The sequence below is a fragment of the Sorex araneus genome, chromosome 1, assembly GCF_027595985.1.
Source record: "Sorex araneus isolate mSorAra2 chromosome 1, mSorAra2.pri, whole genome shotgun sequence".
NCBI classification, from domain to species: domain Eukaryota; kingdom Metazoa; phylum Chordata; class Mammalia; order Eulipotyphla; family Soricidae; genus Sorex; species Sorex araneus.
Window position 1 is genome coordinate 353,149,796 of NC_073302.1, and position 26,456 is coordinate 353,176,251.

General features: G+C 41.7%; 1 protein-coding gene across 1 annotated transcript in view; it reads left to right on the top strand.

The window, feature by feature from the left end:
• Positions 1–715: 715 nt before the first annotated feature.
• Positions 716–26,456, top strand: part of EPDR1 (ependymin related 1) — a 29,842-nt gene continuing 4,101 nt past the window's right edge. Inside the window, exon 1 of the mRNA XM_055147123.1 lies at positions 716–1,149. Within this exon, the coding sequence (XP_055003098.1) occupies positions 731–1,149 (419 nt within the window). The 5' untranslated portion in view covers positions 716–730. The remainder of the gene's footprint in view (positions 1,150–26,456) is intronic.

Consider the following 26,456-nt stretch of genomic DNA (forward strand, 5'->3'; position numbering starts at 1 on the left):
TGCCAGTAACATCCCCATTGTGAGACTTGATGTTACTGTTTTTGGCATATAGAATATGCCACGGGTAGCTTGCCAGGCTCTGCCGTGCGGTAGCTTGCTGGGCTCTCCAGGAGGCACAGAGGAATTGAACAGGGTCTGCCATTGCAAGGCTTCTTATCTGATGTATTGTGTGCAAATATTTTCTCCCATTAGGTAGGGTGTTTTATTATGGTTCAAGTTTCTTTTCTATGCAGAAGCTTCCTAATTTTATGTAGTCCTCTTGTTTATTTTGCTTTCATTGTCTTTCCCTCTGTGGTCCTTTCATTGAAGAGAACTGGGAAGTCAATCTGGAAAGATTTGCCAGTGTTTTCTTCCATACATTTTATGGATTCCAGTCTAATGCTGAGGTCTTTAATCCACTTTGAGTTTCGTTTGGAGGTTTGGTTTTTTTTTTTTTTTTTTTTTTGGTTTTGGGGCCCCACCCTTGGTGCTCAGGTCGTACTCGTGGCTCTGTGATCAGGGATCACACCTGGTGATGCTCGGGAGACCATATGGGATGATGAGATGGAGGTAGCGCCCTACCCACTGTGCAGTTGCTCTCGTCCCCTGTTGCAAACTCTTTATTGAGGTTTTGTGATTCTCAGCACCGTAGTGATGATTCCATGCACCAAAACGCATCGTCACAGAGTGCCCACTCGCCCGTTTTCCAGTTTGGGGAAAGCAGGTGAGGTTCTTGACCAGGACCAGGAGGATGCGGCAACCTTGCTTTTCAGACGCGCCCTGCCTCGGCCCGCAGCGCCCGGGAACGGGCGGGAGCGCCCGGATCGGCGCGCGCCCTTTAAGGCGCGGAGGCCCGGAGGGCGCGGGTGGCACCGCTGCCACCGCATTTCCTGCCGGCAGCCGGGCGGCGGCACCGCGAGCGCCCGACGCGGAGCCCAGGCTGGCCATGGCGGGCCTGCTGCGGGCCGGCCTGTGGCTGTGCGCGCTGGCCCTGTGCGTCCCGGCCGGGGCGGCCCCGCGCCCGTGCCAGGCGCCGCAGCAGTGGGAGGGTCGCCGGGTGCTGTTCCGGCGCGACAGCGGCCTCCGCAGCCGCGCGCTGCTGGCCTACGACGGGCCGCAGAGACGCGTGCGCGTGCTGGAGGAGAGGAAGGCGCTCATCCCGTGCCGCCGGTGGGTCAGGCTCGGGGCTGGGGCGGGGGGCCGGGGCCGGGGTCTGGGGGCCGGGGGCGCTGGAGGAGAGGAAGGTTCTGGTTCTGTGCCGCTGGCGGGTCGGGGTCTGGTTTCCGGGGGGTCGGGGTGCTGGAGGAGGGGAAGGCGCTCATCCCGGGCCGCCGGCGGGTCGGGATCGGGGTCGGGGTCGGGGTCTGGGGTCGGGGTCTGGGGTCGGGGGCACGGGGCGGGGGGAGAGGAAGGCATTCATCCAGTGCAGCCGGCAGGTGCAGGCGGGTGGGCGCCGGGAGACCCCGCCCGGATGATGCCCAGCCCTGGTCAGCGGGCCGCCGCGGTCCCCGGGGACAGACCCGTGCCAGGCCTGAGTCAGGCCGGGAGGGCCAGGCCGCGTCCTTCAGCTCAAGGTGCCTTGTGCCGCTGGGCCTGAGGAGCCGTTGTAAGGTGGGTTTCTCTTTAAGGGGACAGGGCCACACTGGTCAAATAGGACTTCGCTGGCCAAAATGTGGGGAGTCCGTTGAAAATATAACCTCGCCCACTTGGAAACATCAAACTATGACGTTTAAAAAAAAAATGTTTACCCCCTGGTAGTTGGGGCTGGGTGGAGCCCCCCTCCGATGGTGCTCCAGGATTACTCCTGGAGTTCAAGGGTCACTCCTGGCCTGGACCTCCTGGGCCTCAAGACATAATGTGGTGCCCGGTATGGGGATGGAGCTTAGCCGTGCAAGGCAACCACCATACCCTGTCTACTATCTCCAGGAGCCCTTTCAAGAACATGACTTTATTTTGGTTAGTTTTCACAGGGCAAACAATGACATTAACCACAAACAATTTTTGAGTGGTAATCTCCATCAGACATGGCCCTGAGGATTTACTGTCACTGTCACTGTCATCCTGTTGCTCATCGATTTGTTCGAGCGGGCACCAGTAACGTCTCATTGTGAAACTTATTGTTACTGGTTTTGGCATATCCAATACACACGGGTAGCTTGCCAGGCTCTGCCGTGCGGGCACGATACTCTCGGTAGCTTGCCGTGCTCTCCAAGAGGGGCGGAGGAATCGAACACGGGTGGGCCACGTGAAAGGCAAATGCCCTACCACTGTGCTATCGCTCCAGCCCCCGAGGATTTACATATATGGTTTTTATAGTTCTCACAAAAACTTGGGAAATGTAGGTGTTATCTCTGTTTTGCAGAGAATATGAGGTCTGAGAGATTAAAAAGCTTTCTTAAGATGACAAAATGAAGTTTATTGTGTAACAAACCATTCATTCAAAAAGCAGTTTTCAATGCAAAGAAGGTGTTTAAACAGTGGATTTGGGACTTCAGGAAGAACATCATTGGAATCACAGTTTCCATACAGTATGAGGAGAGATGACCTGGGTGAAGTGAGGGCATCCTGGATGTGCTCCTAACCTAGGCATCGTCAGGGTGAGGAGTGAGGAAATGATTCCAGGTCTCCGTGTGTGCATCATGGAGCACGTGGGACTGAACGTGTTCCCCAGTCTGCAGGCTAGTCTCCCTCAGGGATGTACTGCGGGCCCGGTGGTTAGGTGGGACATCCACTGAAGGATATTTAAAACAGGAAGGCAATGACTGAATTATGAAAAGATCACTGGCAACATCACTGACGATGAAGGAGAACAAGAGTGGAAGGAAAAAAAAAAGAGACAACTTTTGTAGAAGTTCAGGTGAAAGACTGTACACTGGTTATAAGAAGTAGATGCCTGAGTGATTTATGGAAGAGGCTGGTTGAGTCTGGATCATGTGTGGGAGGGGCAGAGTCCTATAAGATGTCAAGAGGCGCCTTCCTTTCTCATCCAGGTGGGCCTTCTGAACTTCTGACTAAGCGTTGATTATTACTCTTTTGTTTTGCTTTGAAGTCTTGATGTATGCGTACGTGAATGGTGGAATTGAAGCTGGGCTGGGAGAGCTTTGAAGCAGAGTGCCACAGCCAGTCAATGGAGCAGGCCTCTCTCCACAGAGTATCTGCATAGTTGAAGAAATGCATCTCATTACAAAATGGCAAATATAGCTCTGAATTCAGATTCACAGTATAGATCTTTAGAGAAATCACTAGAACTTTCTGAGCCTGGTTCCTCATTAACAGAATATAGAGGATAATTCCTAATCCATTGCATTTTAATGGGGACTAGCCCAGCACGTGTCTACATTATAGCTCATAATCAACACCCTAGAGAATTTAGGGCCCAGAGACTTGCCCTCTGCCCTGTGGCTCACTCAAGGGCCTTTCCCTTAAGGGGAAGCAAGCTTAAGTACTAAACTACATATCTCAGTGAGTTCTATTACTGGTGAAGGCCAGAATTCTCCATTATAAAGACTAGGTCTTGGGGACCAGCATGATAAATAGGTAGGGCGCTTGCCCTCCCTGAGTTCAATCCTTGGCACCTGATAGGATTCCCTGATCATCTCCAGGAGTAATCTCAAAGCACAGATCTAGCAGTAAGCCCTGAGCACTGCTGACTGTGGCCCAAAACAAACAGAACCAAAAAAGACTATCATTCTGTCCTCATAGGAAGGACTGTGTGGGGGAGCCAAAGAATAGTCACGAACTGGTGATCAAAGAACTGGAGCAAATTTATTGCACCTCATGAGTGCTTGCTCATGAGTAATTTGCTCAATGTTGAGCTTTCCATCATGAATAGGACAGCCCCAATCAGACAAAGATGAAGGGATGCTTTCATCTATACCACTGGATGACTTATGGGTGCTGGTTCAGTGCTATTCCAGTGATGTTATTCCGGTAATGTTGATCGGACGCCGTTTCCCCACAGAGCCTGTATGGACAGTGCTTAGGTCTCTCCCAGCAACTTTCTTCTATGACTCTGTGGCTGGCGGGAATAATCTTTAGAAATGGGTATCATATCTTAAGTGGGGTCATGGCCAAATCTTGCTAGCCTAGAAACTTTTTGTTTTTCTTGTGGGGATTCTTCATTTCTCTGTCCTGTGATCCCTTTAGTGCTTATTTCACAGTTTAAATTTTACCAATTTCTTGGCAAAATTCTATCTCAAAATCTTTTCTGTATCAGATATAGAAAAGACATCATGGGCAAAATACATTTTTAAGTGCTTTGCATGAGATTCGTTGAATAAATCGGAAACTTTTCCAGGTATTAGCAATTTGGCCAAGAAACCAGATGTTATTTGAACAAAATATGGACGGGTTGTCACTTCATATTTATTAGCAAGTTGAAAAGTAAGTTTTAGAATTGGATCAACTTCTTAAGATTTTTATTTTGCATCCAGATAGTTATGGAAAATCCCACTGATAGTTACTGTGAAATGACTAGGATTTTCCAGACTTTCTTTTCCCTGAAATGATGGAAAACATGAAATAACTTTATGAGCTTCAGATAAGACAAGTTTTAGCAGAGAATGGGAATTATTAGTAATTGATCCCATTTTGTTGTCATGTCCCAGCTGTCTTTCTCACTCCTTGATTAAACTCACAGTATGATATTTGGAACACTGAGATAAAACAAGATTACTTAAATTTTATGGTAGAATCAATGTCGGTATTGAATGAGTCCTGGTAAGCCATCAGCAACACACTGCTGATTACTTACAAAAGAGTTACTTGGCATTGCAATTAATGAAGTATCGAAGTAGCATGAGGAAGAGACATTAAGAAAACATACATCAGTGTGGAGTCAGGAGTATTATCTTAGAAGACTTACACTGTCAATGCTATTAGTTTGAGACCATTAAAAATAACAAATTAAGAGAAAAATATGTCTTTGATGGAATAGTGAAAGGATAAGTAGTGAAATTTTTATCATTTCAAATTCTTTATCCAGAACATTGATTCTTTTTTTTTTTGGCTTTTTGGGTCACACCTGGCAATGTACAAGGGTTACTCCTGGGTCATGCACTCAGGAATTAACTTTTGGCAGTGCTCAGGGGACCATATGAGATGCTGGAAATAGAACCCGGGTCCGCTGTGTGCAAGGCAAATGCCCTACCCACTGTGCTATCGCTCCAGCGCCCTAGAACATCATTGAATATTCTTGAAGAAGAGAATATTCTTTCTCTTCTATTTTATTGATAATTGTCAAGTGTAGGTAGGAGAGAGCACGTGTGGACAGCTGTGGATGCCAAACATGCTCTTTCAAGTCTGTCTGCACCACAGTAAGACTTGAGACTTTTCAGAATAAGTTTTTTTTTTAATCTTTTAATTTAACTTTTATGCTATCTACCATGTTGATTTGAAATAATGCTGATGTTTTCTTCCTTAAAAGCTAAGTTCAGATTAGATTCAATTAAACTACAAAGCATGTATTCTGCTTTTATTATATCAAACTAATTCTTCTTTGTACCATAGTGCAATGAAATTGATCTCAGTTTGCCTCTTTTTGTAGCTGAATTAAAATTCTTCTTCCTCCCTTCTCCTTTACACCTAAGCTTGTGTTCATGGAGAAGTATCTAACCTTAAATACTGTGGTCCCATCTGCAGAAGACTGTCTTGTCTTGGAGGCGCCTGGTTACTCAGGGGCTGCCTAGAACTGCTCGCAGAAAAAGCATCTGCTGTGTAAGATAATTCCAAAAGAATGTTATCACACAAGATAACTTCAACGATCCTATGTGTTTGCAGGTCAGGATAAGACCCCCACTCCCTAAGCACGCTGGCACAGGGCTCCAGCCAAGCTGGAGACCGTGGGAATTGGGGGAGATGGTGGCCACTGAGGTCCATCACTGGTTTATTTGCGCCACCACCAACCCCATGGGTTGTCAGTTGTAAGTGAAGCTCCTAGTGAAAAAAAGGGGGGGAGCCCTGTGCTAGTAACCTCCATAAATATGTACTGTAATAATTTGTATATAGAAAAATTACTATAAAGTTTAACTTTATTCTTCCAGGGAAAAATAGAGAGTTCTTATCGTCCCCTCAAGTACATAATTTTATTTTATTCCAAAACCATGTCACTCTTACATGAAAATTGCATTCATAGTACATAGAGCTCCCCCACTCCAAACCATTTGAAAGTGCTGGTTATCAGCTTTAAGCCAGATATCACCAACCACAGATATTTCCTAAAGAAAATGAGAACATTCTCCTGTTCAACTGCCACACAGCCATAAAAATTAGGAAATTAAGATGGGTTCATTTCTGCCACCTGAAATTCAAAACTCACTTAAGTCTTGCCAAATCTTTTAGTGCTAGTCATAGAAAGGAACAATTTGCATTCAAGCATTACATTTAGGCATTGTGCATTTTTAGTCGTTCTGTGAGAAAAAGTTCCTTAGTTTTCCTTGCACTTGCACTTGATATTTTTGAAGGTTACAGGTCAGTTACTTGGTTCAATTTGTTTACCTGGTATTTTCTCATGATTGGATGTGAGTTATTACTATAAAGTAGAAATATCACAAAGGCGATGCTAATTGTACCTGATGTAAACCTCTATAAGTTTATTAACTGATGTCATCTGCAAGATTTCTCCCACATAAACTAATGCATCATAGGAATGTATTAGTTTATATGGGGGAAATCTATTATTTTACAGAGATATTTAAATTACTTAGTTCATGTGTTATTAACCCTTACATTTTTTGTTTATATTTACACGTACTTAAAAATTTTAATTCACTGCATTGTTCTTACTATTTTGGGGTTCACATTGTGGCATATTTTCCCAGTGGGGACTTCTCTGTTCATTTGACTTGTCTCCCTTATTCTTAGCTTTTGTACTCAAGAATGTCTTGAGTACAAAACATCATCTGTTCTTCTACTACAGTTTCAGAATATGACATACTTCAAGGTTAGTTACTTTCGTTCCTGACATTTTAGAAACTCCGCTCTCTGTCTCGGTCTTGGTTATGTCCTTGCCTATTGCGTAGCACTATGTCCAGGTCCTCCAAGTGAACAAAGCTAGGGCATGTACACATCCCAAACAACAAAAGCAACCTGTGCTGGTGTGGATGTGGGGAGAAAGGGACTCTCCTTCACTGCTGGTGGGAATGCCGACTGGTTCAACCCTTTTGGAAAACAATATGGACGATTCTCAAAAAATTAGAAATTGAGCTTCCATTTGACCCAGCAATACCACTCCTGGGAATGTATCCCGGAGAGGTAAAAAGGTATAGTAGAAATGACATCTGCATTTCTATGTTCATTGCAGCATTGTTTACAATAGCCACAATCTGGAAAAAACAGAGTGCCCCAAAATAGATGATTGGTTAAAGAAACTCTGGTACATCTACACAATGGAATACTATGTAGCTGTCAGAAAACATGAAGTCATGAAATTTGCATATAAGTGGATCAACATGGAAAGTATCATGTTGAGTGAAATGAGTCAGAAAGAAAGAGACAGACATAGAAAGATTGCACTCATATGTGGAATATAAAGTAGCTGAGAGGTACAAGCTTGCAATGATGCAATTTCTGGCAGATATTTCTCTGGACTTAGTTACTAAAATACTAAAATACAGAAATACAAAACCATGCGGCCACTAGTGCGGCCACTCAACCTCATATCTCTTCATTCTCAGCAATAGAAAAGAAATGATCAAATGCTTCCTTTTCAGCAGATCCGACTTTAGGGGGGAGAAATTCCAAACAATATTAGTGAGTTTTTTGTTGAAATATTGAATGTAATCAAATTAAAGTGAAAGTAAAGTGAAATTTATCAGTTACACAGGCAGGGTGAGGGTCTTGAGGGGTGGGGGGGAGGTTTACTGTGGTTCTTGGTGGTGAAATATGTGCACTGGTGAAGGGATGGGTGTTCGAGCATTGAATAACTGAGACTTAAACCTGAAAGCTTTGTAACTTTCCACATGGTGATTCGATAAAAGAATAAATTAAAAATAGCTAGGGCATGTAGGTTTGAATGCACACACACACATATATACATATATATGCAGACATACACTCATATATCATATATGTGCCCTCATTTACTCAAATATATACCCACCTTTACATCGACATTTATTTCTGAATCTCTGATTCCAGTCTGCCACTGCATGGCTCATCTTAATTTGCTTTCTTTCTTTTTTGTTGCTTACATTATTCAGTTGTGGTTGTTAGTCAACTGTTTCTCCTGCTGCCTTCTGATATGAGGATATCCTCGTTCAACTTGAATTCTGCATTCCCACCCAGGCCATGCTGATGCCCCTCTTACTTGACCCTTCATAGTAGCTCTGGACTAAATTTCTCAGTGTGAGGGAGGGAAAGATCATGGCTTTTTAATTTCTGTTTTGACTTTTACGGGGTTACATAATTTCAAGTCCACAGAATATGTGTGACTGGAAGAGGTAAGTTAAGTTCCACAAATTTATTTGATTATTGACCATGCTTTACATGGATTGGGCTATCATTTAAATAAAGCATGACTCAGGATTTCAGGAGAATGACTGTATTCTGCCTCTATTTCCTGCTCTTACCTTTGATGACCAGAGTCAGCATTTCTCTTAATTATCTCAGGAACTAAAACATCTTTGGGCTTATTGATCCTCAAAAACAATAAACCATTCTGATGTGCAATTCTGACTCATCTGGTGGGTTTATTGACCCAGGATCTCAGAGGGTTGATGTTGTCTTGTAGTAAGAAATAGACAGTGATGAAAATAAAGCTCCAAAAGGAGATAAGCTCAGGTGAGTAAAGGTAAATAAAATATAAAGCTAAATATTAATAGGAGGCAGAGATGGTCATCAAACTGTTCTTAAAGCATCTATATACTTCTCTTCTGGTATTAACCTTGAACTTTTTCTTTCTGATTCTGACCTCAAAGATGGTGGTCAAGGGCAAAATGCCCAAAGATCTGAAAACATTCCATCAATTAGTGGTTTGTTTTTCCTGGAATATATGTGATAGTCTTATATTTCCCCAATTCCAGTAAAATTCTTCCATTTCCCCCTCTTCCTAATTTTTATTTTACCCAGCTTTTAAGAAAAAAAATTCTCTGCTCCAACCAGCTAAAACACCACTCTCTTCTTCTGTTTCAAGCCAACCTCATGCTAACTCATTTTTGTCCTCTGATTATCTCCTGAACCCTCACCAATCAAACTTTCATCATCAGAACACAGAAACTGCAGTCAAGACCAGTATGCTTCACGTTATTAGTCAGTTGATTCTTTATCAGTTCCTATTATATAGTTGGTCATCTCCTCCATGCTGATTTGTTTTCTTCACATGACACCACCTTCACTGGGGTTCCCTCCTCCTCCTCCTCCTCCTCCTCCTCCTCCTCCTCCTCCCTCTCCTCCTCCTCTTCCCTCTCCTCCCCCTCCTCCTCCTCCTCCTCCTCCCTCTCCTCCTCCTCCTCCTCCTCCTCCTCCTCCTCCCTCTCCTCCTCCTCCTCCTCCTCCTCCTCCTCCTCCTCCTCCTCCTCATTTCCTCTACTCAGTCTCCATTGGTTTTCCTACTCTTCTCTTGGAACATGAATGCTGGACTTCTCCAGGCTTAAGCTCTCCATCCCTTTGCTTCTCTACACTCCTCTCCTGGTGATTTTCCTCTAGGTCATGAGTTGAATTGTCATCTGCCACAGAGAACTCCTTCATGCTTCGGTATCTGCAGCTGAGACCATGTCCCTGAACTCTACACTCATATGTCTAAGTTCTTGGTGGAGTTCTATGTTTAGGTCTCAAATAGGGATCTCAGTCTCAGCACATAGAAAATGAATGTATCCTCTGTAAACAAACAACAAACTAGTTAGTCTTCTTTCATATTACTTTATTTCAGCTAATAGGAACTCTAGTTTCATAAGACCAACCCTTGCTTGGAATTATCTTTTATTCACATATCAGCAAGCAATCCACAAGCGAATATTGTTGGCTCTAATTTAGATATAGGCCCAGAGTTTGAGTATAATCTCACTGTGTTCCTGGTCCAAACCTTGTCACTCTAGGTTGGATTTTTTTTGCTGGAGGCTTTGTCCAATTGGTCTGTTCTCAATAGAGCAGCCTGAATGATTCTGCTAAACAATGTATCATGTCACTTTTTTTGCTTGAAGCTCTCCAATGTCTCTTTCTGCTACAGAAAAAATAATGTCCCAACAAGGGCCTGACATCCCACAGCATCTGTACCCCAACCTCCTCTCTATATCTCTTTCTTTGTATTTTGGTGCTTTTATTTGGAGGTGAGGGTGATTCCCAGTAGTGCTCCATGCTTACTCCTGATGGATCGTACACAGTTCTTGGGATTGAACCTGGCCTTGTATGTGCCTTGTCCACTCTTCTACCTCTTCAGTCCCGCGTCTCAACTTTCACCTCCTCATTCTGTCAATCTACCCATCATCACCTTCTCACCAGATCCAACCCTCTGTCTCTATTTCAGCTTGCCTACCCCACCCATCACCACTGCGTGGCTTTGCATTGTTTTCTCTTCTTAGAAAAGCATTTCCCTTTAAAGTTGGATGACTCACTCCCCAGTTGGACTGTCCTCTTTGTCATATACCCCACCTTGCTGCCATATATATGTGAGATGCTATTGTTCAATAGACTGTTCATATTTTTATGTCTTTTCCGCATCTATCCCCCCACTCCCCTTTACCCAAAGGCTCTGTAAGGTCAGAGATTTTTGCTTGGTTGTTGCTGTTTCTCTAGAACCCTAGAATAGGACCTAACTAAAAATATTTTCTGGATACATAGTAAAATATGATTAATTATAACATATGTCCTTCTAGAAAACACCTAAAATGCAGATATACAAATAAAAAATTAAAAGATTATCTGTAACTTTCCAATCAACAGGATTACTATTTACTATCTTATTAATATCCTAAGAGACTGCTGGATGCACACTATGTAGACTATAGCACAAAATGTCCATAATAGAATCCCCCTCCTCAACACTATATTAATGTAAACCCATCCACACATATCGGTCTATTTCTGTTATCTTTGAACTTCCGACTTCTCCACACTTAGGTTTCAGTTCTTCACTTACTTAGAGGTTCCTTCTCTGATTATCCATCCCTTCCCTTCTCAAAGACCTTCCTCATCACATTTGGTTCTGTTTTCCTCACCTTGTTTTCACGGTGTGACATTGTCTTGGCAGTAATTTCTCTGGTGCTTATTATATGTCCCTCTTGAAACACATATAATTTTTGTCTTTTTTTTAATCAAATCCTCAGCATGTATAAGTCTTTGATAGATGGTTAGATTTAATATATATGTTAAAAGAACAAATAATATTTTATGGCTTTTGGATTAGCAAAATTATAAATATTCATGGTAGAAACATAAATATTGTGGAAGAGCAAAATAAATCAAATAAAGACTACTCATACACAGTTTGTCTAGCCACAGTTAATACTAGTATAGATATCTTCCAGATGTTTTCTGTTTCTGTAAGTACAATTTTAAATTTAAAATGGAAAGATACTATGTAACTTTTTGTTTAGTAAAATATTGCTCATATTCTCATGTCACTAATTTTTACAGAATAATTTTTAACATTTTTATGTTGTCACTAGCTTGTATTTTTTTGCACTTTCTATATATTGACCCTAGACATTCTATAACTCTATAAAAGAATTAGCAAACTTTCTTTCAGTCCTGCAGTCTTGAAGTTAGAACCAAACAAATTCATAAGCCCCCCAAAGTAAGCCTCTGGTCTTTTCTTGGGTTTAGTATCTAAGAATTCGCTAAGACATTATAAATATTTTCCCTCTGATTTGATCCATTTAGCATTCCTCAGAGTGTTGTTCATGTCTATAATTTCTTAGAAACTTTTTCATTTCATCAAAATGAATTATAGTAAATTCACACGATAGTCTCTTAATTTTACCTTACAAATCAATGATATTCTGTTTTTTCCAATGTCCTATATTCTTTTTTCCTTCCCAGTTATATTTTAATAATATAATCATGGATTTATATTTTATTATTTATTTATATTTTGTATCATCTATCTTATTTATAGAAGAATAACTTTCAGCCAGAAATTCTACAGACTCTCCATATTTTGGAAAGTGTTAAGTGTGATAATAGTGAACCTCTAGGCAGTTCACATAGATAAGGGAACACCAGTTAAAGTGTGGTTTGAGGATCCACACGGGATGGGAGATGTGCACTGAAAATAGAATATAGACCAAACACGATGGCCACGCAGTGCCTCTGTTGCAAACCACAACACCCAAAAGGAGAGAGAGATCAAAAGGGAATGCCCTGCCACAGGGGTGGGGTGGGATGGGGTGGGAGGGTGGGAGGGATACTGGGAACACTGGCGAAGGGGACTGGGCACTGGTGGAGGGATGTAAACAAAATGCAAACATGAAAGCTCATAAGTTTGTAACTGTAACTCATGGTGATTCACTAATAAAAAAAATAGTGCTTCCCCTCTAGAAGGGCAGATCAAGCATCTGCCAGAAAGATCCCCCAGATTCCTTTTATTTGTGAACCACTTTGTAGTCACTCTTTCATCAAGCACTGTCCTCAATATGCATTTTGCTCTTCAGCCTCTTTTGGAGAATGTCCCCCAGTATGGGTCAAGTTTACTGGGTCCAAGCCATTTCCTTTAGAAGCAGTGCCTGAGTGGAGAGACCCTCCGTGAGGCATTTTACCAGGTCCCAGCAGTTTTCTTCAGAGCAGAGACCATCTGAGTGGAGAGACCCTCTGAGATTCAGTCCTCTACCTGGGTGTGTATGATACCCTCAGACTTCCAAGGAAACGGAAAAGTCCCGGGACAGGTGGCTCCCAAACAGAAGGCATCCACCCCTATACAAAACTGTGTGGTGGTGCTTTGAATGACTCCTACCCTTCATGAAAAGCTGATTTTGTGTCCAAAGTTCAATTACCTGGGAAAGTTCTAGAATGTGAGCTCTGCCAATGAGTGAGTACCACCAGCCTACCCTAGAAGAATCACAAGAACTTCCTCAAGCTCTCCCTGACTCTTAGTTCATGTTGGTTGTGTGGCTTAGAAACAACAGAAATTTTTTTCTCAAGTTCTGGAAACTGGATGTTTGATCTGCTGGTGCCAGCGTGCTGGAGTGAGGCCTCTCTTCCAGGATGTAGACTGCGAGTGTACACAGGGTGAAGGAGCCAGCTTACCACTTCTCTGAGGGCACTCATCCTCTTCATGACTCCACCCTCATGACCTAATTTGCTCTCCAAAGCTTAACTGCCACTACATTAACTTTCCAACCTAGAAAACACAGAGCATGGGACTAGAGGAATATGCTGTTCTGGAACATCTCACTAGCTGCCAAAGATGCTCGTGGATAGGATGATGAGAGCCACAGGGTGGAGGGGTACAGGTTTTAGTCTGATGTAGGATTGTCAGATTCAGGTGAGACATACGAACATACACCATGAACGCTTGTGACATCATGGATCCTCTGACTGGTGTGGATTCCAGTGGTGGCTGTGATCAATGCAACACTCTCTGAGGTTTCTTGAACATACTTGCAGTGAACTGAGGAGAGCTAGAGTATCTGCACTGACACCAACAGTTCTAAAACATTACCCCTCTTAAACTTACAGAGATACCTATTTATTTATTTATTTATTTAATTGAGTCAGGGTGAGATACACAGTTACAAATCTGTTCATGATGTGGTTTCAGTCATACAATGATCCAACACCCCTCCCTCCACCAGTTTCCACTTCCCACCACCAATGACCACAGTTTCCCTCCCCCTGCCTGCCTCTATATCTCTATAGCAGGCACTTTCTCTCTCTCTCTCTCTCTCTCTCTCTCTCTCTCTCCTTCTGAACACTATGGTCTGCAACACAGATACTGAGAGGTTATCGTGTTTGTTCCTTTACCTACTTTCAGTACGTAGTTCCTATCCGGAGTGATCATTTCCAACAATCTGTCATAATGGCAGAGACACCTTTTGCATCGTGTAGAATAGTAAGACTTATTGTCAAAGTGTTCTACAAAAAAAAATATGTGTGTGCATGTCTGTGTGTGTGTTTGTGTCTGTGTGTGCTGTAGAGATAGATAGGTCCTAGCTATAGCAGGTGGGATGCTTCCTTGCATGTGGCTGACCAGGTTCAACCCTTGGCATTCCACGTAGTCCTCCAAGCACTACCAGAAGTGATCGCTGAGCTTAGAGCCAGGATCATCCCTGAATTCTGGGTGTGGCCCACAAACAAACAAACAAACAAACAAACAAACAGAAAAACAAAAATAAACTGATGACATGGAACATTCCAGTTGGAAAATCAGTCTCTCCCCAGAGCAAGAAGCTCCAGCCACCATGGAGCTGTCTGAACTGATTCAAGTCAAGATGGAGCAGTAATTGCTCTAGCAGTGTTCCCGGGTAGAAGTGAGAGACAGAGGCAGTAAATACAAAGAAAGCATGAAAGCTCCCAATTTCGCAGAAACAGAATTGACCTGTGGACAGTGTGTCCTTGCAAGCAAAAGGAAATACTCAACTCCAAGTTTAATAACCATTGAAATGCTGTGTGGGTGGTATATGCTGGGGTGGTTTAAGTGTTTCCGCTGACTGTGGCGTAAGTGCTTTTCATCTTGAGCCCTGTCCCCATTGCTCTGTCACACTCTTTATTTTAGATAGTGATTCTCTTCCTGGTCCAGGTCCTGGCTTACCTTGGGGCCCTGAATGATTTTCATTATAAAACTATCACTTGAAAGCCACAATAACTCATGGCTATTTTGTTTCTTAAATATAATCTTATCCAAAATTCAATTTTATGTAAAAATATAAATTGTTAATGAATGGTTATAGTTATATTTAAGCACGGTGGTGATTGGTATCTTTCTTCTGAACATAAAGCTATCTGCATGAAACTAATTTTGTGCTTTCCTAAACTCCTTAATACTTCTGATTTTTAGTTCTGCAAATTATAGTCTATCAGGACAGCATGAGTACCTCAGTTCTAGTAGACTGCTTCATTTTTGTATTGGGAGTGGAACAAAAGTCAGTTTGAATTTTTGTCCCATAAAAATATTTTTATTTTTGTCTACAAATAAAATACTATTTGCCTACATATTTCAGATAGACCATTGGAAAAAATGCTCTTCTCTTCAATAGCTTGAGCCTTCTTTTCCTCTTTTAAACTAGAATTAAAAAAAAAGTGGCATCTGTCATCTTACAGCTTCTTAACTTGCAAAAAGTCAAGTAAAAAAAATCAAATTATACTTCGATTTTGTCTAGTTAGGTATATTCTCAAGTAATTTAATTTTCCAGTTTTTACATGTGAATGGTATGAGTTTCAATAGTGAGTTTATGTCTAACAGAAAGGGCTTGAAATAGTGTTTTGCTTTTATGGCTCATAATCACTGTAGGGTGTAACTCAATCTCTCTGTAGCCAGAATGGCAAGTGGCTGTAGCTCAGTTCTTCCTGCTAAGAGTCAGCCAAAACACATTACTAATTTATTATATTGCATATTAAATCAATCTAGATATTGTCCAGCTTCTCCTATAAAAGCCAAAATATTTTTTGTAGTCACATTACAATATTGGTCCACTCCCTTTTCTGTAATTTAATATATCTTAGATAGCCAAGAAGTTCTATGTGGATGGAAAGAATCACTTGGTGCCTCTTTAGGAAGGAAGGAAGGAAGGAAGGAAGGAAGGAAGGAAGGAAGGAAGGAAGGAAGGAAGGAAGGAAGGAAGGAAGGAAGGAGGAAGGAAGGAAGGAAGGAAGGAAGGAAGGAAGGAAGGAAGGAAGGAAGGAAGGAAGGAAGGAAGGAAGGAAGGAAGGAAGGAAGGAGGAAGGAGGGAGGGAGGGAGGGAGGGAGGGAGGGAGAGGGAGGGAGGGAGGGAAGGAAGGAAGGAAGGAAGGAAGGAAGGAAGGAAGGAAGGAAGGAAGGAAGGAAGGAAGGAAGGAAGGAAGGAAGGAAGGAAGGAAGGAGGAAGGAAGGGAAGGAGGGTAAATAAGAATGAGTTTGATTTGAAATCAGAGTTTGAATCTCATTCTGATGCCATTATTACTAACAAGTTACAACAAGCTTCATATTTTTTCATTGTTTAAAAGAAAATAAATAGAAGAATGCTCGTAGTATGAGCCAGCAGAATTTGTCAATCTGTAACCTTTCCTACATTTTTCTTTTTTCCAGTCTGACAGTCCTGATTCAGAGCAAGAAATCAATTGTTTCTTGGTTGTAAAAGCTGTTGAGATTCTTCTATCAGAACTTGTCAGGCTCTGGCAGTTCAGAATCCAGAGTTAGCCAAATCCTTGTGTCCAGCTACTTCTGGGAGGGAAATCTCTCACATCCTATGAATAATGGTATGAAGTGGTGACTTTTGCTTATTTCATTAAGAGTGCTTTCAACTTAATGGTTCAAAACATTGTACTGAGATAAATGTCCACTGTAAGAATACATATTATTTTCCTCAGAATTCTGGTGATTCGTCTTCCAAAGTCTGAGTCGCTGCTGTCATCAGGGTCCTACATTCTTCTGTCTTTATCCACTTGGCAGTTAGAAAGCCAGGTCCCCATTGCAAGATGGCACAGTCTTGCTGTCATGCTTCAAGCATATGGTTCATATTCTTGATGTCATATGCTTCACTTCAGGCACGTATGACATAGCTTCAATGTGGGTGTCAGACAAGAGAGGAGAGGGGGAATACCTGTCAGGTTTTCCAAGAAAGCTAGCAAGCAACAATATTCTCTCCATGTTTTCCTTCTACCTGGATGTGGTAGTCTTTATTAACTAGATGTCATCTTCTGTGTACAAGTTTTATCAGTATTTTCTTTGAATTGTTAAGCATGAGCTGATGATAAGTACAACTAACATTACACTGGAGTGCATGTCTTATATGTGTGAGGCCCTGTGCTCAATCCCATCATTCCTGACCCTCTGAGAACCCTAAGTATTGCCTTAGAATTCCTAGAACTTGACCTGGATGGTCCTGAGGGCCCCTAGCACCAAAGAGTCCTCAATACAACTCTGGACCTGAACAGTGAACCTTTGCTTGGTTGATTGAACATTGATTGGAGTGGACCCAGGGTCCTTTAAATATTGCTTGGGAGGTTCTCCTAACTTTTAAAACTAGTAACAAAATTTTCTAAAACTGAGATTTTGTTAGCTTTCTCAAGTAATCTTCCTAAACATACTGAGCTTCAAAATAAGTTTTAAAAAATATTTTCATGCAAAAAAAAACCAATTAAAATTATGGGCATATAGCTCAACAGTAGCAGGAAGAAGAAAACCTTGAGTTCTTGACTTGAACTATTTTATAAGGTCTTCTAAATGGGCTGAAATAGTATCCTAAAGAAGAATTATACAGAAAGGGTGACTTTTCCTTTCTTATAATGGAGTAAACTTAGTATCTTTAAGAATGTAAAACACTTGGGGCTGGAACGATAGCACAGCAGGTAGGGCGATTGCCTTGTACGGGGCTGACCCGGGTTCGATTCCCAGCATCCCATATGGTCCCCTGAGCACCACCAGGGGTAATTCCTGAGTGCAGAGCCAGGAGTAACCCCTGTGCATCACCGGGTATGACCCAAAAAAAAGCAAAAAAAAAAAAAAGAATGTAAAACACTTAAAATTCCAGTGTTCTTTTTGTTACAAGACAGAATATAAAATGGAAATTTTCTTTCTTCTGAAAATCTAGTCTATCTATTTTACAAAGCTGAAAGTACAGAAATAAGAGCCAAGAGATAGTGTAGGGAGTAGGGCACTTGCAGGCAGCTGAACAGGTTTGATCCTTGGCTCTGCATGTGGTCTCAAGAGCACTTCTAAGAGTGATTCCTGGAGCATAGGGTCAGGAATAAGCCCTGAGTACCAACATGTTTGATTCCCAAACCAAAAAAGTTAGAGAGAAGAATGGTTTCATATTCAATTTATATTTAAAATCATAAATTGGAAAGAATTTAAGTCAGAGACTATTGAAGAAAATAATGGTATATGCTTCCTTTATTGCTGTAAAGGATGGAGTGTACAGTGGGCAAGTGCTTACCTTGCACACAGCAGACCTGAGCTCCATCCCTTGAGCCCCATCCAGGAAAAAAATTAAAATCTCATTACGAAATTTATGCAACATTGATTAAAGTTTCCATGTAGTAAACTGAATCCAACAGCATATTAACATATAATACATTATGATCAAATAAGGTTTATACCAAGAATAACAGCACAACAAGAATAAAAACCAGTTGATTCAATTTTAGGGAGTTTATTAGCATTTACAAAAATATGTGTTAAATCTCCTTAATGTCCAGAAGAGAGCTGCTTAAATTCAATTAACATTCCTGATGCAAAACATTTTAGTAGGATTTGATGGATGCTTCTTCAATGATATAAAATATGTATCATTATTAAATTGCAATATTGACACTATAGCTTCATTTATCACTAAACTCAGAAAGGAAGCAAAAATGTTTATTATCTTTGTTTTACTTAATACTGAGTTGGATTTATTGATCAAATTTATCAGGAACATAAAGCAATTTGAGGCACAGAATTAAAAAAGAAAAACTCTTGTCCAATGATATGGATACAACATGGAAAACATGAAAGAAATAAAGAACAAATTATCACTCTATCACTGTATCACTGTCATCTTGTTGCTCATCGATTGCTTTAGCAGGCACCAGTACAGTCTCCATTTGTCCCTGTTCCATGTTAGTGTAGCCCAATGGCATCTGCTCGCTCCAGGAACATGAAGAGCACGTTGTTGTTACTGTTTTAGCAACATCAAATACGTCACAGGTAGCTTGCCAGGCTCTGCCATATGGGCGGGATAGCCTCGGTAGCTTGCCAGGCTCTCTGAGAGGGGCGGAGGCTTTGAGCTTATTTGAGCTTATATAGCTGAACCAGAGGTGGTTTGTACATGTGTCTCCCACATACCTAACTTTTGGCTGTTGCATTTCTTGGTAAACTTGGCCCCAAGTTGTTGGGGTCTGGCCAAAGGTACAGCAGCAATATTGGGGTATCTGGAAATCTGAAGGCACCATCAGGCTGCTGATGCACTCGCCCACAGGTACAGGTTGACCTGCTGGTGGCACCATACCCCCCAAAAAATTAATTAAACTACAAAAAATTCAGGAGCATAGTAATAAGATAGTTCTGAAATATCAGTATTTTATCCTTTAGCAATAACAATCCATTAGAAGTTATAGTGGAAGAGAAATTCTTGTTTTAAAAAGAAATGATAGGGTTCTTGAATGGCCATGATCCCAGAGGCACACAAACCAATCTCGGAACCCAGTGGCTTTTGGCAGAAATGCATCTGGACTGATCATTAAACTATGGTTCTGTGCCACCCCTGGTGGGGAAGAGTGTTTATCCCTTCCACCTTCTCCCCCCCCCTCCCCCTTGTGGTGGTATGGTGGCCGTCATCTTTTAGAGCCTATTGGACATCCAGGCACAGAGACTGCAGTGACGAGACACGTGAGGCCTCATGGGATGGGGGGTGGAGCCCGCCCCTCTTCCAGCCCTGAGGAGGCCCCATATTGCCACCCACAAACTGCTCCTTCGGCTCCTGAATGGCCATGATCCTAGAGGCACACAAAACAATCTTGGAACCCAGCGGCTTTGGGCAGAAATCCCTCCAGACTCATTACTAAAATATCAGAAATCCAAAATCATCATATGCTCTTCATAATTAGCAATAGAAAACAAATGATGTAATGATTCCTTTTTCTGCAGGTCTGATTGTTGAGGAAAATTCCAAACAATAATGGTGGTTCTTTTGTCAAAATATTGAATGTGATCAAAGTGGAGAGAGAGTAGTGTGGATATTGTCTGCCACATAGGTGGGGGAGGGGTGGGATGGGGGTATACTGGGGTTCTTAGTGGTGGAAAATGTGCACTGGTGAAGGGATGGGTGTTTGATCATTGTATGACCGAGACTTAAACTGGAAAGCTTTGTAACTGTTCTCAAGGAGGTTCAATAAATTAAAAAATAATAATAATACAACATAAACAACTTAGACCTAAAGTTAATGGAAACATAAAAAAATGTATAGGAAAAATTTCAAAATTTTGTTCAAACAGAATGATATTTGAAAGTATGGAACAAAATTTTAGGGGGAATATGAAGATTCAATATCATCATAAATATTGCAAGTCTTCCTATACTAATATATAAAGTTGTCAGTCCCTCCTCCATTTGCCTCAATCGTTGTTGACTTTTTCAGGGGGACTTAAATAAGTTGATTTTACATTTGATATAGGAAAATTAGAGATCCCAAACATTAGGAAAATTCTGGAAAAGAAGGGGGCACAATAGGAAACTAGTACACTCTCCCATATTATGATACTGTCAAATTTCTGTAATTAAAATACTGTTACATATGCACACAAATATAGATGATTCAGTGGAATAAAATAAACCCTAAAACAGAGCCTCATATATCCAAAGTTACTGTATGATAAATCAATGGGAGGAAGGTAGACTTTCAATAAATAGTTTTGGAATTACTATAAAACTATGTCCATGTCTCACACAACACACAATAAGGTCCAAATGAGTTTTTAAAATAACAGTGCTCCTTGCAGACAGGAGAGGGTGTAGGGAAGTCCTGACTGCCACATCATAACATGGCCAGGACTGCTCGGTTGTTGGCCCTGTAAGATTTCTTTAGCGCTCTAGATTTATGCAGTCTGATGCATGCATGTTATACACAAAAAAAGAGTTCAAAAGGAAAGCTCTAACAGATACCATTTCTTACTTATCAAATAGGCCCAAATCCAGGTTAAACAACATGCTTTGTTGGCAAGACTGCCAAGAAAACAAACATTCATTCACATATGTAGAGGTGCTAAGTTGTACAATCTTATGAAAAGAAATAAGATAATATTTAGCAAAGTACTTTTTGGCCTAGTGGTTTTACATCTAGTAGTTTACCCTAAGTTTACTTCTCCAAAATAATAAAAATTATGTTTTGTAACTCATTGAGCAATAACACAAGAATAACACCAGTGATCACCATTGGGAGACTTACTAAAATTATGATGATCAAACACAATAGATCACTAAACATCCATAAAAAAGAATTAAGGCAATATCTTTTAACAATGAAAATATCAAGGTGCAGAAAGTATGTATGAATGAAGAACAGGGTGTATATTTTGTGCTATCTTTCTCAGGCAGAAGAGAGAAAAGTTACTATGCATACATAAATTTACCTTTTTTTCTGTCAAAAGATATAGGGGACAAAATTTGAAATGAAATATACTGAAGCAAATAAACTTGTTAGTGGTTTTAGGAAGCATGATTTTATTTTCAGAGAAAAGATATGTGTGTATAAAACAAAAATAAGAGGGGAAAATGTTAAATTTACATTGGAAATGGCGATAGGAATTCATGATTTTTTTAAATGGGTCAAGCATTGACAGTATGCATGACTGGCGCCCTGACACAGATCTCTGAAGTGGTCTTCGACTAGGAATCAGAAATCCCTATACTCTGAACATGAATTCATTTTAGAAGTCAAAGCCCTATCTTCAGAAAGAAAAAATTTTTTTAATTTTAATACTTTAATATTTAATATTTGTTAACAAGACTCACAAAGAAAGAGAAAGAGAGAACCCTAATAAACTGAATCAGAAATGAAAAAGGGGTCATCACAACAGAAACTGCTGGAATTCAAAAGATCATCAGAGAGTACTTTGAGAGTCTGTATGTCACGAAACAAGAGAACCTAGAAGAAATGGATAATTTCCTGGATTCCTACCACCTCCCAAGACTGCACCAAGAAGACTTGGAAAACCTGAATAGACCCAATAGTATCAAGGAAGTTGAAACTGTAATCAAAAGTCTCCCCAAAAACAAAAGCCCAGGCCCAGATGGATTCACTAGCAAATTTTCTCAAGGAAAAATAAGAATGGCTAAAAGGCACATGAAAAAATGCTCTTTGTCACTAATTATCAGAGAGATGCAGATCAAAACAACCATGAGATACCACCTCATACCATAGAGACTGGCACACATCCAAAAGAACAAAAGCAACTACTGTTGGTGTGGATGTGGGGAGAAAGGGTCCTTTTACACTACTTGTGGGAATGCCAACTGGTTCAGCCCTTTTGGAAAACACTATCGTCGCTTCTCAAAAAATTAGAAATTGAGCTCCCATTTGACCCAGCAATACCACTCCTGGGAATATATCCCGGAGAGACAAAAAAGTACAGTCGAAATGACATCTGCACTCGAATGTTCATTGTAGCACTGTTCACAATAGCCAGAATCTGGAAAAAACCTGAGTGCCTGAGAACAGATGACTGGTTAAAGAAACTTTGGTACATCTACACAATGGAATACTATGCTGCTGTTAGAAAAGATGAAGTCATGACCTTTGCATATAATTGGATCAACATGGAAAGTATCATGCTAAGTGAAATGAGTCAGAAAGAGAGAGACAGACATAGAAAGATTGCACTCATCTGTGGAATATAAAATAACAGAATAGGAGACTAACACCCAAGAATAGTAGAGATAAGTACCAGGAGGTTGGCTCCAAGGCTTGGAAGCTGGCCCCGCACACTGGAGGAAGGGGCAGCTTGCATAGAGAAGGGAACACCAGGTAAAGTGTGGTTTAAGGACTCACACGGGATGGAAGATGTGCACTGAAAATAGAATTTAGACCAAACACTATGGCCACGCAGTACCTCTGTTGCAAAGCATAACACCCAAAAGGAGGGAGAGAACAAAATGGAATACCCTGCCACAGAGGTGGGGTGGGGTGGGGGGGATGGGGTGGGAGGCTGAGAAGGTGGGAGGGATACTGGGAACATTGGTGGAGGTGACTGGGCACTGGTGGAGGGATATAAACAAAATGCAAACATGAAAGTTCATAAGTTTGTAACTGTAACTCATGGTGATTCACTAATAAAAAAAGAAAAAAGAAAAATACAAAAAATATGAAAAAATTTTATTTTATAAAGTAGTTTACAATATTTGATTACATTTAATATTCAAACACCTATCCCACTACCATTACACCTTCCCACCATCATATATTGGGTGTTTCCATTCCAAAGCCCAATTCCTGCCCCACAGCAGAAACAAAATAATATATTTTGTACTGTGTGTAATGAAAAACTGCTGAAAAGCTACAGAAATATCCTTAAAGGAAAGAGTGTGAAGATTGTTGCGCTTCACCCAGGGGCCATTAAGCCCATTTATAAGAGATCACTACCATGTTGTTGAAGGTTGAGCCTTGTGTGCTTTTACATATATAACTATAAAAAATATCTGTTTCCCTCTAAGATTGGTTGCCTCCTACTTTGAACCCCATCAAATGTGCGGTACTCTTGGAGTATGGGTAGGGTGTGTCCTATGAAGTGTCGCGGCTGCACAGTCCAGGATTAGGTTCACTCATGGGTGAGGCTCGATCTGAGCATGTGGAGAGTGGCTATGAGCATGGAGGCAGTTGAGTTCTGGAGGTTTTCAGCTGCCAAGTTGGGTCCCTGGGGTGGGGAAGGGCCTCACCCGGCCCCCTCTGGGGCTCTCCAAATGAAACAGCCTGGCACGGGGTATGGCAGCTCAGTTATGGTGAGTGTCATGAAAAAAAAATCTTGCAGTTATTTTCCCTGCTGCAGAACTTAAGATTTCAGGAAACAACATAAAAAGTTCATTGCAATCTCCCTGCCAGGGGCCAGATCTACTGTGCTGATTACGCCGGGCTGCCTCCTTCTGGCACTACGCTTTGCTGGGTGTCTGGCCAGGGACGCCATGAAAATGGCAGGCTGACGCTGACCTCGGGCTGGCCTGCCTGTCTTATCCTTCATGTCCTTCCAGCACCTCTCTTGCCTGTTCATACTCTAGCTGTGGAGTGTGGACTCCTGTCCATACAGCTTCCTTAGGTTCAGAGCCAGGCTTTGATCTGACCTGGGTTCATTTTCCGTTGGCTCCATCAATCCTCTCATCTATAGGTTATTACCCACAAAGCATCTCAGGTCAGTGACTCATTTCAACTCTGGCTGATCTCTAGGTTTTTTGACCTTATTCTCCTGGGCTCCAGGCCTCTATCCTATTTACACTGAGAAATGATATCTTTTCCTATTTTTTTTTTGGTTTTAGGGCCACACCCATCTGTGCTCAGGACTTAGTCCTGGCTCTGTGCTCAGGGATCACTCATGCAGTGCTCAGTGGACCATGTGTGGTATTGAGGGTTGAGCCAGAGTTGGCCACATGCAAAGCAAGCACCTGAATCCCTCTACTTTCATTCAGCCTGGAGAATTGATAATATTCTTTTTCCTGGTCATACCTAGCTGTGCTCAGGCCTTATTCCTGGCTCTGAGATCATTCCTGGCAGTGCTCAGGGATGCCAGGAATAGAACCCAAGTGTGCCCCTGTGTCAGGCAAGTGCCTACTTGCTGATATCTTAACTATGAAAATTTTCATGTATACACACAAACTACTATGTTATCTGTAAATCTTTCATGTCTTTATATGGAGAAGTAGGTATACGCATATCCACATAGAATTTTGAGGGGAAAATTATGTGGTAATAATATAAAATATTATTATGTATTTTTCCCATTTAGTTCATGTTTTTTGTTTTACTTATGGCATAGTTTACATAACCTTTGTATAATATGATGTCCCCATAAAACAATAGATATTTTGCAAACCCGGAAAAGTACACTTGAAAGAAAACATAATCATGAATTTTACCTGTATTCAGCTAACTCAGAATTAACAACTAGTCATCTTTGGAGATAATCACTTCCAGTCTCAAATTCTTAATTTAAAATAAAGTTTTACTTCTATTCTTGGGAAGCTCTGACCTTGAGAAATAGTGCTACTGACAGGGTTCCTTCCCTACTGTCACCCCTGGCCCAACAGGCACTGCAGTGGCCCAGGCAGTCCTGCCTTTCCCAGAACAGCGGTGCTGGCAGCTGTCCTGGATTCCAGATGATGTGTCAGAGACCCTGACTGTGTGCACAGCAAATACTGCTTGTGAGTCACACACAAGGTTCTAGGCAGAGCAGGGAATGATGATTAGAACAAAGCAAGCACCATGACTTGGAGGGGGTGGGAGAAGGGATCTTCCTGGCACGGCTGGGTGTATCCAACCTGGGAAGAACTGTTGAAATCTCTTCATTTCTGCTCTGCTTCCATTCACATGTCAGAGAATAGTCTTCAGTGGCTTCTGCGTTTACATAAAATACTTCAGTCGCAGAAGAGAACACTAACAGTTACCAAAGTACCACCCTCTGGGACTTCAGCTGGGTGATGCTCATCTGTCGTGGACTAATTGTCCATGCTCCAAATGGCCAGGTCACACACAGCCTGGCTGATAGCTCCCACTTCTCTGGGTCTGTATATAAAGGAACTAGAGATGTTCCCAGAAACAGACTCCTAGCATAGAAGGGCCATGCAGGTAGTGAGGACTAGATTGACAATGAGGTCTGTCTCCCATGAGCACATCAGTAAACGTTGCATGAAAAGGGTCAGAAGCAGGACTTGTAAATGGATGAAGATCCCCGTGTTTGTAATCTGTCTGTACTCTAATGCTAATGTAACTGAGCTCACATTTCCTACCATGGGGGTCCAAGTTCTCATGGCTGGGATTTAACTATGGAAGAAAATGGGCACCATCTCACCTCAAGCTCCTTCGAAGGATGTAGAGGTTGGTGTGCAATCTGTATGTTTGTTAAGCCAGACTAGCTTTCCTTTTCAGCACTGTTGTTCGTTGAATGGATGCTGCATTTCATTCTATATTCTTCCCACTTAAAAAGATCTGTGTTGGAATTTCACCCTTGCAGGTCATTTTAAATATATTTCAGAATAGTATGTTAGATTAACATATAATTTGTGTGTGTGTGCTGGTATTGATGGTTCTGTATTAGTTTCTGGAAAAACGTATTAGTTTCTGGAAAAACTGAGCTGTAATGTTAACAGTTGTGCTATTTTCAACCCATAGTTGTCATTGATAACAGTTTCTCTTAAGAAAGTAAACCTTCAGCTCAAACTAGGATGGAGGACAGGCTGTGGGAGGTGGGGGTGGCTGGTGAGACACTCAGGCTAAGGTTTGCATGTTTTGTTTTTTTTTTTTGCTTTTTGGGTCACACCCAGCAATGCTCAGGGGTTACTCCTGGCTCTGCACTCAGAATTACTCCTGGCGGTGCTTGGGGGACCATATGGGTTGCCGGGGATCGAACCCGGGTCAGCCGCGTGCAAGGCAAATGCCCTACCTGCTGTGCTATCGCTCAAGGTTTGCATCTTGACTGTCTTGATTGCTGATAAAAGGGACCCTTCTAGGTTCTTCTGCTCTCTGATATTGCAGGTTTTACTTTCTGAGTTAGGGCCTGCACTCTCACTCTGCTGGGTCAGCAGCACTGACCTGTGTCAGACTGATGGGCAAACACAAGGAAACTCAGCAGACTGCCTGAAACCATGCTGACTTTATCAAACACCCACGGCTGCAAACACCATGCAAAATGCTGGTGGGTAGCTCAGTGACTCCGCAGCCAGTCTGAAGGT